This window comes from Piliocolobus tephrosceles, chromosome Y (assembly GCF_002776525.5).
Source record: "Piliocolobus tephrosceles isolate RC106 chromosome Y, ASM277652v3, whole genome shotgun sequence".
NCBI lineage: Eukaryota > Metazoa > Chordata > Mammalia > Primates > Cercopithecidae > Piliocolobus > Piliocolobus tephrosceles.
Window position 1 is genome coordinate 21,402,479 of NC_045456.1, and position 12,422 is coordinate 21,414,900.

Here is a 12,422-nt window from a genome sequence, read left to right on the forward strand (position 1 = left end):
ATCTATCTATCTATCTATCTATCTATCTATCTATCTATCTATCTATCTATCTATCATCTGTCTCATCTACCAACCATTTATTATCTATCATCTGTCTCATCTATCTACCTATGTTCTATCTATCCACTCATCCATCCATCCATTCTATTTATCAATAAATCATGTCATCTATCACTCCATCATCTATCTACCTATTTATCTATCTGTGATCTCTATCTACCTATGTACTTTCTATCACTTTATCTATCCATCTATCCATCCATCCATCCATCTATCCATTCTATCTATCATCTATCACTCTATGATTTATCTGTTTATCTAAAATCTCTCTCTCTCTTTCTATCTATCTATCACTCTATCATTCATTTATCTACCATCTCTAGCTATCTACTACCTATCATTTATCTCTTCTATATCTATGTATCTATTATCTAGATGTGAGGATGAATGGATATATAGATGAGAGAGATGACAAATAGAAAACACATAGATAGCTGGGTGTGGTGGTTCACGTCTGTAATCCCAGCACTTTGGGAGGCCGAGGCAGGTGGATCAATTGAGATCAGGAGTTCAAGACCAACCTGGCCAACGTGGTGAAACCCCATCTCTACTAAAAATACAAAAATTAGCCAGGCTTGATTATGGGCAACTGTAGTCCCAGCTACTTGGGAGGCTGAGTCAGGAGAATCACTTGAACCCGGGAGGTGGAGGTTGCAGTAAGCTGAGATTGCACCACTGCACTCCAGAATGGGTGACAGAGTGAGACTCCATCAAAAAAAAGAAAAAGAAAAAAAAAGAAAACAGATAAGAGGCAGATAGATAGATACATGATATGTATAGAGACAGATATATAGAAAGATATATTTGAGTTTTTACGCCATGAGCACATACTACTTTCTTCTCTAATTACTTGCCACAGTGCTTTTAAAAGGTTTTTACATATAAGATTCTGCCTTCTACTCTCATTCCCATATATTATATTTTATTTAAAGACAGCCATCCTATTGATTAAGGTGATAGCAAGAGTTAACAAATAAATTAAAAAGTCCACTTCAGGCTACTGCAGCATTTCTCCCCTCTAAGGCACTTGCATTTAGATCTATTCAGTTCCTGAGAATGAAATGTTTCTGGAATTAACAGGACCTACAGCTCTCAACCCCATACTAGTTTTCAAGACAAAACAACACAGTGATTGTGACATTTCTGCTAACAAGAGATGAGTATCCAAGAAAACAGCAAGCTGCTCCAATGTGATGAATTAGGGTATTATACAAGATACTAAATAAAGGTCCCCTAGAGGACAGTGTGGACACACAGGAGAAGAAGGTCAAAGTGCCCCAGTTTAGCAAATCAATGACCGAAATTTTCCTCATCTTTATGAGCCAAGCACTAACTAGGGCTTTCCCTAGACCACTCTCCTTTTTAATACCCCTCCTTCCAATTCTGTGAGGTGGGCAACCCAGTCTCCACCTCATGAACACTGAAGCAAAGTAGTGAACTCAGGCTGGGTACGGTGGCTCACGCCTGTAATCCCAGCACTTCGAGAGGCCAAAAAAGGAGGATCACTTGAGGCCAGGTGTTTGAGACCAGCCTGGGTAGCATAGTGAAACCCCAACTCTACAAAAAATAAAAATAAAAAATTAGCTGGTTGCAGTGGCCCATGCCTATAGTCCCATTTCCTTGGAAGGCTGAGGCAGGAGGATTGTTTAGCTATGATCATGCCACTGCACTCCAGCCTGGGCTACAGAGCAAGACCCTGTCTCTAAATAATAATAATAATAATTTATAAAAAGAAAAAGTAATGAACTCACCCAGGATCCCAAACCTATCACATGTCTGAGCTGTCCAACGTAGGTCTACCCAACCTCACACTGATGCCCTGTCACCCACTAATAACCACAGATTCAATTCATAGAGCCTCAAATGATGACCACAAGGGTGGAACATGCTGAAGGGATACATTCATATGTTTATAAGAAATCTTGACCTCAACCAATAGCTCTAGAAATTAAGTTTGAAATGCTGCATTTGAACATTAACCAAGTAAGAATGAGGAAAAAAACTTTCACATTTTCTCCAAGGATGACTGTCCAGGGAAGGCATTTAGCCAACAAAAACATTTAGGATACAGTAGGTCACATTCTAAAGTATGCGTTCAATACCAACTTTCAGTCTAGACCTAAACCTAGCTCTAGAGCTGTATTGATTATTACTTAAAGACCAAATAGTGTTATTAGATCATGCTTAAAGAGAAAGAGAAAACGTTAGCAATTGCTTTCATTAAATGCATTCATGGAGAGAATGTAGTTGAAGATGAGAACATCTCTAAGAGGAAGGAACAGAAAGCATGCATCTCTCATTTCATCCGGAAAGAAGAAATCATTTGCATGCCCCATTTGGATTCGAACATTTGCATGCCCCACTCCCTCCAATTTTCAGCTTTTAATCTCTTCATTTCAGAAAATGGATTGCTATGCATTAATTACCATAGTCCCTCAACTTCCCTCCTGATCACTTTTGCAGAACAGTTTTTAAAGAGAGAAAAGGCGTGATGATCAGACTTGAAGATGGCAAAAGAGAGTTAGCCGATCACCCCAGGCAAACGCCAGAGAGAAGACAGAAGAATCAGAGGCAGGGGAAGAGGAAAGTCGATTCTTATCTTTTGTTAAACGAGGCTGAAAAATTAACAGCTGCTGTGTGCATGCAGTTGACCTCAGTGCCGGTAGATGGCCCCCACCGGGAGCCTTGGGCAAGGCGAAGAATTTGAATACCACCTCCAGTGCATCCTGCAGACTGGGGTCCCTGATGGCCTCAGCAGGGAGTTCCTGGCTTGGTTCAAAGGTTTCCTCGGATGGGACACTTTCGACTTTATTTGCTGGCTGCTAAAACATAATCATTCAATCATTAGTCTGCGGTGGGCTGCAGGGAACTGTAGCCCTAATCTAAATGACGAAGAACTCTTTATCCTGGGGTAAAATAAAATCAAATTATTGGGTTGAGGCCAGGTGTGGTGGCTCATGCCTGTAATCCTAGCATTTTAGGAGGCCAAGGCAGGAGGATTGCCTGAGTCCAGGAGTTCAAGACCAGCCTCAGCAAAATAGCAAGAACCCATCTTTATTATAATTAACTTTTTTTTTTTTTTGGAGATGGAGTCTCGCTCTGTTGCCCAGGCTGGAGTACAGTGGCACAATCTCAGCTCACTGCAAGCTCCGCCTCCCGAGTTCACGCCATTCTCCTGCTTCGGCCTCCTGAGTAGCTGGGACTACAGGCACCCGCCACCATGCTCAGCTAATTTTTTATATTTTTAGTAGAGACTGGGTTTCACTGTGTTAGCCAGGATGGTCTCGATCTCCTGACCTTATGATCCACCCACCTCGGCCTCCCAAAGTGCTGGAATTACAGGCGTGAGCCACCACACCCGGCCCTATAATTAACTTTTTAAAAAAAATTAATGGGCTGCGCTCGATCTTTTTTTCTGGGAATGCTAAAAATAGCTCACCTTCTCTCCCCTCACTTTTTCTGAGCCATCCACTACGTCTCAGACAAGAGGAGATGCTACAAGTTCTTATGCAATTCCTGAAAGTTAAATTTTCAGAGAGAGATTTGACTTGTTTATACCAAATGCCTACAGAAGCATTTTACTAAGATAGTCTCTCTGAGAGTTTAAAAAAAAAAAGAGGGGTGTCCATAAAGCCACTTTTCTGATGATATGTGGCAATAAAATCCCAGATTCATAAGGGTAAATTTAGGGAAAAAAAGAATTAAAATAAAATCCATACTCATGGAATACTGATTTTAGACATGGTGCAAGTCCTATCAAAAGTTTAAAAAAATTAATGGAGACATAGATGACATCTTGATGCTGTATCTTTTTCTTACTAATTTTTTTAAGCAAAGTGGAAGAGAATAACAAAATGACCAAAAAGAAAACCCCACAGTAAGTTCGAAAAGACAGCCAGATTCCTTATCCACCTGCATAATAGAGAAATAGACTAATTACAACACAACTTATTCCAGGTGGGAGAAACCATTCAAAAAAGAAAATGGGAGGAATTTTTAAAAGCACATGGCCCCCACTGGTATGTAATGGCGCTAGACACTGTGAGAAAATAACAAGCAATGAGAGAGCTGGCCATGCGTAGGTCATATAGATGAGGAATACCAAGGTGGGTTCAGTCTCTGTGAAGTCTGCAAGCTGAGGGGAAGGCTGGGACAGTGGGTCACACGTTATCATGGCAGGAGTCTCAATTGCAGGACAATCTATCATCTGTTATAAAGAAAGAGCAAAGGCAAGTTAAGTCAAACCTTCGTGCAAATAAATGCAACTTAATTGAAAACCCCCACTCTATTTTATTCTACCTCCATGGTGCAAATATAACTTGATACGGGATAGGTCTGGGGCAAGGTGACACGCTCACCAATACCTGTCTTCGTTTCTTCTTCTTCTCGGGCTAATGTCCAAGTGCATTTTGTGATCTCCTTGCACCTGGACAGGACCATGGAAGTGATTCTCACAAGCAGATTGAGTGAATGCGAGGAGGTGATGTGAGTCACCTCTAGGCTGGGCAATGACAGGAATAAGATATTCCTATCCTCTCTTCTTCCACCAGCCAGGTGAAAAACAAGATCCCTCCATCCTCTCTGAACTGGGCCTCCATAAGAAAATAAAACCAAACAGAGAACAAATCAGGTGACTCTTCTCTCAACTCTCCCAAGGATGGTCCATATCTAACATCATTCTAGATATGGAGGAGATAACTTAATGCATTATGTACAATGGCTGCCATCAGCAACAGTGCCTAATCCTCCCAAGGAGTCTCACTTGAGAAGAGCTGCCCTAGAAGGCAGTGCACAATAGGAGCATCTTGGATACCTGAAAGACTGCATGGAGTAGAGGATACCTTGGCCACCCCCAGCTGGCTGTGATACAAATAAGAAATAAACTTTTACATATTTGGGGGCTATTTGTTATAGCAGCTAGCCTACCTTGACAAATACAGGGTCAAGAAGCAAACCTGTGTCCAAACACTGGGGCCCCCATCAGGTCAGGTCACAAAGCAGTTAGCTTAATGAGTGTGAGCAACAGAGATCACAGAATACTGACATCCTCATTGAAAACACACTGTGGAATTCTTGGGGGTGGATAGGGTTGAGCCTCAACATAAGCCCCTCTTGCCTGCACCAGGCCAACATAAGAGAATTGTAATCCTTCAAATGCAGACTCCCAGGCCATGGTCCCAGAGATTCTGAGTGATGTCAGCTGGGGTGGAGATCAGTCACTTGGATACTCAGCTCCCAAATTTCTGATCCTAGCATTCCCTTTTAGGAGAACGTCCAGTTCATTCTCCTAATTGAGGCATGAATGTATGCATTTCACAGGTGTTTATGGAGCGGAGGTAGTGAAGATTAAACAGTGGCCTATACAGATACGATCGGCACTTCATGAAGCTTACTGTCAAAGAAGACAGAAAATCAACAAATAACAAATACAAAATGGCAAGCCATGAGAAATTCTAGGAAAGAAAATGGTTATCAATTCTAGGAAAGAAAATGTTATCAAGAGACCTCACCTGGTCTAAAGGGGGAGACACTCCTGGAGGAGTAATATCTAAAATGAAGCCCAAAGGACGAGTAGAAGCCAATGATGTAGAATGACTTGAAATGCAGTAAGAAGAAGAACATGCTGAAAAATGCACGTGAAAGCAGATCAGCTTGTGCAATGCCCTAAGGCAGAGGAACAGGAGCACAGAAACAGAAAAAAGGTATAAAAACTGGACACTCCCAAAAGTCATTAGTAGTGGGATTTAGTGAAACTTTAAGATGTAAAAGAGAACACTGTAATCATGAACTTTTTTAAAATTTGACTATTTTAACTCATAATCACGAAAGTGCAATTTATTTATTTATTTATTTATTTATTTATTTATTTATTTTTGAGACAGAGTCACCCAGGCTGGAGTGCAGTGGTGCGATCTCAGCTCACTGCAACCTCTGCCTCCCGGGTTCAAGTGATTATCCTGCCTCAGCCTCCCAAGTAGCTGGGATTACAGGCACGTATCACCAAACCCAGCTAATTTTTTTGTGTATTTTTCGTAGAGACGGGGTTTCACCATGCTGGCCAGTCTGGTCTTGAACTCCTGACCTCAGGTGATCTGCCTGCCTCGGCCTCCCAAAGTACTGGGATTACAGGTGAGAGTCACCATGCCCAGCCTATGAAAGCGCAATTTAAATAACTCACAGAAGAAAAGAGTGGAACAGTGGTTGCCAGGGGCTGGTGTGGGGAGCTTGGAATGAAGGTATGTTAGTGAAGGAATGAATATGAAGTTTTAGTTATACAAGATAAATAAGTTTTGGGGATCTAACGTACAGCATGGTGACGACAGTTCACAATATAGGATTGTATACTTAAAATTTGCTATGAGAGTAGATCTTACATGTTCTCATTACCAAGAACGGCAGCAGGGGGAGGAGGGGGAGGAGAAGGAGGAGGGGGAGGAGGAGGAGTAGGGGGAGGGGGGCGGAGGAGGAGAAAACAGCATTCATGTGAGGTGATGAAAATGTTAATTAGCTTGATGCAGTGATTGTTTCACAATGTACACATACAACAAAGCATCAAATTGTACTCCTTAAATACATACCTCAATACAGCTGGAGAGAAATTTTTAAAAATTGACATTAAATAAAATATGGGCTTCTTCTTTCAGATCTCAGCTATGTATGTAAAATCCAAACATAAAATTAAGTTCTAAGAATTATGGTGTAATACAAAATTCTAAGTTGTCAAAGACATCAGACAACCATGATAACAGGACTCCTTTTTTAGTAGATGCTCACGGCTGGGTGCTGAATGACACTCATAAGCTTCTCAGCCATGATTCCTTCTAATCCCCACAGCCCTATGAGGCAGACAGGTAGAGCCTTCCCTCTTACTGCTGCAAAGTTTAATCTGTAGGCAGAGATACTGTCCAACATACGAGAGCACACGAGAGCTAGCAAGCGAGAGAGCGGGATTTGGGTATGTGCCTCTGTGTCCGCCAAGCCTTGCCCTTCGGCTGTATGCAATGTACATGATTTTCCAGGGTCTGCAAAACACCAAAATGGGTCTTGGGAAAAAATGATGAATGCAATAACTGCATTATCATAAACCATAAGAATCCCATAAAAATGAATAATTTCTTTCTTCAACCAGGGCTGGTAGAGGGATGTCTTGGATTTGAATACTGACACATCAAGGAAAAGGACCTGGAGAAATGACTCGCTGAGTCATGGGGCTTTCAGTGAGATGTCGCACAGACACTTATTGTGATGGATAAATGAAGCAGCCGGACAGGCAAAGAAGAAGTGCTCAAAACACAACTCCTTAAATTGGATTAGGGAAAATGTCAATCTGTTTCTGTAATCTAATTTCTCCCAACAATAAACACATAAATAAGTTCCATGGGGCCGATCATGAAGTATAATCCTTCCTTGGAAGGGATTTAACTCCGGGTTATATGTTTGATTACAAAGGATGAAATAATGATGGACGTTTTCAGCTTGCCTTCTGCAGATGTGTCAATCTTATGAATTCAAACGAGGAAGAGAAGCAGCTCAGCCAGCCCTTGCTAATGTTTCTAATCAAGACTCACAGGCTTACTTAACAATTAATACTAACGACTGAAACAGAAACCAACATTTATGAATAAATATGGCCATTATTTTTACTAGTAAAAAGTAGAAACTTCCTCCTTGCGTATCATGCAGAGAGAAATTTTAAGATGAGAATGCAGCAATCTCAAAGTCTGCTCTTAAGAACATTTTTGGCAAGCTTGTGAACGCATGAATATACAATGTGACTTTTACAAACTGCATTTCTTTTTATCCTTAGGTAATAACTGTTCTACTGATTTAATCCCCTAAAAGCCTGACTGAAGATGGGGTCACCTTGAAAGAAGAGACTCTGAAACTGGAGGCAGGCCAGAGAAGAATTCTCAACTCATTGGAGAGAGAGGCTGAGATATGCAGAGACGCGTAAAACAAAATGCTCTGTCTGGGAAGATGAAAGCTGAGAGAGGACATCATAAAGGCAGACGAGGCAGGGAATAGATAGACAACAGACACAGAATGTTCCAGTACACAATCCAAGGAGATAACATTCACAGCAAAAAAGGAAGCACTCCTTTGCATTATGGGCTATACATTTGTGAAAGTTATTACTGCTGGAGGTGGTAAATGCTAAAAATACAAATATATATGTATCAGCTCAGGAACTGAAATGAGATTTTTTCCACTTTCAGCAATTGGTGAAGCTGTTGTTTCACACTAAGTCTTCTGCCAAAAATACCTAAAAAGGCTGCACAAATAATGTATATAGAATTTTATTTTATTTTTTTTTTAATTTATTTGAGACAGAGTCTCACTCTGTTGCCCAGGCTGGAGTGCAGTGGCGCCATCTCAGCTCACTGCAACATCTCCCTCCTGGGTTCAAGCGATTCTCCTGCCTCAGCCTCCCGAGTAGCTGGGATTATAGGCACATGCCACCACGCCTGGCTAGTTTTCGTATTTTTAGTAAAGATGGGGTCTCACCACGTTGGCCAGGCTGGTCTCGAACTCCTGACCTCAGGTGATCCGCCTGCCTTGGCCTCACAAATTGCTGGCATTACAGGTGTGAGCCACCACACCTGGCCTAGAATTTTGTTTTTTAAGTACATCAGAGAGCTACTAAAGTAGCACAAAATTAGGAGCGAAGATATCAGAGACAAACAGAAGAGGTAAACATTACATTTGGTACCTTACTTCCACTCAGGGCAAATAAGAGGCTGGGAAGCTGAGAAACTAAGTAGAGTTGCCAGCAGTGCTAGGAGGCTGAGGGGCCCATAACTAGTAATAATCAGGACAAACGAGGGACCCTGGTACACACCACAAGCTTTTTTTTGTGACGTCGTTGAGAGGAGAACCAGAAATAGACTGGTCCTCACAAACACTGAGGCCCAATTTCCCTCCAGCTCAGCCCCAGATAGGGTCTGGGCAAACTACCTCAGGGTATGAACAAATCACATCAAATCACATGAATTAAAAAAAAAAAAATCCTCTTTGGGTTATGATAATATGATTCAGAGCTACAAATTGTCTTTGCAATTTTTTTTCATTTACCCTGTCTGGTTGTCAATTTAAAAATTAACTATCACACAACAAGAAAAGACCAAATGAGTGAAAATTAAGAGCAAACAAAAGTAAACAACAAAACCAAACCCACCTGAAACCACCAAATACGTAATTTATCAGACATGGACTATAATTAAATGTGAGAAATACCTTAAATAAAGTGGGCAAAAAGATAAAAATATTCAAGGTAGTATTGAAACTACGTTGATGTTAACTTGATGTTAATTTGAACTAAAAATCTGATGTTAATTTGAACTAAAAACATAATAACTGAAACTAGAATGTGGGTTTAACAACAGATTAGACATAGCCAAAGAGATCAGTTAACTAGAAAATAAGTCAGTAGACTGAAGTATAGGGAGAAAGATTGACAGAAAATGCAGATAACTGTGTCATAGATATATGGGACACAGTCAACGGTTCTACACATGTCAGTAGAGGCAGGGCGTGGTGGCTCATACCTGTAATGCCAGGACTTTGGGAGGCTGAGGCAGGTGGATCACCTGAGGTCAGGAGTTCGAGACCAGCCTGGCTAACATGCTGAAAACCCGGCTCTATTATAAATATAAAAAATTACCCAGCTGTAGTGGCGGATGCCTGTGGTCCCAGCCTCTTGGGAGGCTGAGGCAGGAGAATTGCTTGAACCCGGGAGGCGGAGGCTTCAGTGAGCCGAGATCGCACCAGTGCACTCTAGCCTGGATGACAGAGCGAGTCTCTGTCTCAAAAAATAAATTAATTAAAAAAAAAAAGTAGGGCATACTTCAACAAAAAAGTATATTATAAATAAAATAAGATGTGCTACAAACAAGAGTAAAAAACCTTGATAGCTTAAAAAAAAACTGAAGGACATCTGTGATCTTTTCATTGACTACATTTCCCTACACCAAATACTGGAAGACAAAACACTGGAGAAGATACTAATTGCAACTTTTTCCTTAATACATTAATGTATGTGGAAAAAATTAATATTCAGCTTTACTTTTAAAAACACAGATCTGGGGCAGGCACAGTGGCTCACGCCTGTAATTTCAACACTTTGGGAGGCCAAGATGAGCAGATCACTAGAGCCCAGGAGTTTAAGACTAGCCTGGGCAACATGGTGAAACCCATCTCTACAAAAAATACAAACTATCAGCCAGGCGTGGTGGCACCTCTTGTAGTCCCAGCTACCTGGGAGGTGGTGGGAAGATCAGTTGAGTCCAGGAGGTCAAGGCTGCAGTGAGCCCAGATCGTGCCGCTGCACTCCAGCCTGGGCAACAGAGCGAGACCCTGTCTCAAAAACAACAACAACAAAACCAAAACACGTCAACCTTGCCATCATTATATATACCAAAGTAGCTACTGGACTAAAGAGCCCCAGACGCACACTCAGCTTTTATGACATTACTGCGATTTATGAAAATAACCTTTTATTTTTAAATCTGTGTTTCAGCTCCCCTAAATAAAATACCCAGAGTAACTCAGTAAATGGACAGCGGGTGACAGTGATGTTGCACAACTCATTTCAAAGACCACCTGGGGTGCGAATTAATGAAATGGAATTTCTCCTGATATCCATAGAGGATTGGTTCCAGGACCTCCTGGGGATACCAAAACCCACGGATGCTGAAGTCTCTGACACAAGATGGAATTGTGTTTGCACATAACCAATGCACGTACTCCCACAGACTTTAAATCATCTCTAGGTTAATTACCATACCTATTACAACGCACATGCTATGTTAACACTTGCTATGTCGTATTGTTTAGGGAATAATAACAAGAGAAAAAAGTCTGTGCATGTTCAGTGCAGATGCAATTTTGTTTTCCCCAATATTTTCAATCCAAGCTTGGTTGAATCCACAGATACGGAACCCATAGACGCGGAGGGTGAGCTATATATCAGATACGTAAGGACAGCATCCCTCCCTTTTTTTTTAAGATGTTCAGAAATATTTATTGATTTATCCAAAGTCACAAAACTAGTATACAAAACAGCTCAAATTTTCAACTCCTTGTTCAGTGTTTAATAAATATTATCTTGGAAAATGTGACAGTAATATAATAATCTCCAATCAATCAACATACCTTTTGTGAAACAGAGTTTTGTTTTGTTTTGTTTTTACTTTAAGTTCCGGGATACATGTGCAGGACGTGCAGGTGTGTTACACAGGTATACGTGTGCCATGGTGGTTTGCTGTACCTATCAACCCGTCATCTAGCTTTCAAGCCCCGCATGCATTAGCTATTTGTCCTGACGCTCTCCCTCCCCTCTCTCCCCAATCCCTTCCTTTTAAAAGCCTGAAGACTTCATTGTTTTTAGAAAAATACCCTCATCAGAAAATATGTAGACCATAACAAATGTTTTTAGGTCAATTTCCCCAACCCACTATTCACCTATATTAGGATGGAGAGGTGGGGAGAATGGGGGATGAGATCAAAGGATGAAATTATGTGGACACAGGAACTCCGAAATACCCTTTTTTTTTTTTGGAACAGAGTCTCACTCTGTTGCCCAGGCTGGAGTGCACTGGCATAATCTCAGCTCACTGCAACCTCCACCTCTCGGGTTCAAGCGATTTCCGGCTAATTTTTGTATTTTTAGTAGAGACGGGGTTTCACCCTATTGGCCAGGCTGGTCTCAAACTCCTGAGCTCAAGTGAACTGCCTGCGTCAGCCTACCAACATGCTAGGATTACAGGTGTGAGCCACCGTGCCCTGCCCAAAATACCTTTTTTGTTAGTGTCCTTTTCATTCTGTCAGGGTTTTTTGTATCTGTGTTGCAGTCAGCCAACATAACACTCCCCAGTTATTTAAGGTTATGCTTATATTTCTTTTTCTTCTTTTGAGACTGAGTTTTGCTCTGTCGCCCAGGCTGGAGTGCAGTGGTGTGATCTCAGCTCACTGCAACCTCCACCTCCCAAGTTGAAGCCATTTTCCTGCTTCGGCCTCCGGAGTAGCTGGGATTACAGGCACACGCCACCACACCCTGCTACTTTTTATATGTTTAGTAGAGATGGGGTTTCACCGTGTTGGCCAGGCTGGTCTTGAACTCCTGAGCTCAAGTCATCTGCCCACCTTGGCCTCCCAAAGTGTTGGGATTATAGACGTGAGCCACTGCACCTGGTCTAAATGCATTTTTGACTTAAGATATTTTCAGTTGCCGGGCGCGGTGGCTCAAGCCTGTAATCCCAGCACTTTGGGAGGCCGAGACGGGCGGATCACGAGGTCAGGAGATCGAGACCATCCTGGCTAACACAGTGAAACCCCGTCTCTACTAAAAATACAAAAAACTAGCC

General features: G+C 41.7%; 1 protein-coding gene across 1 annotated transcript in view; it reads right to left on the reverse strand.

The window, feature by feature from the left end:
- Positions 1-12,422, reverse strand: part of GYG2 (glycogenin 2) — a gene marked incomplete at its 5' end in the record, with an annotated part of 40,006 nt that overhangs the window by 1,185 nt on the left and 26,399 nt on the right. Inside the window, 3 exons of the mRNA XM_031935005.1 lie at positions 2,775-2,882; positions 4,163-4,267; positions 4,467-4,475. Coding sequence (XP_031790865.1) covers positions 2,775-2,882; positions 4,163-4,267; positions 4,467-4,475 — 222 coding nt within the window. The remainder of the gene's footprint in view (positions 1-2,774; positions 2,883-4,162; positions 4,268-4,466; positions 4,476-12,422) is intronic.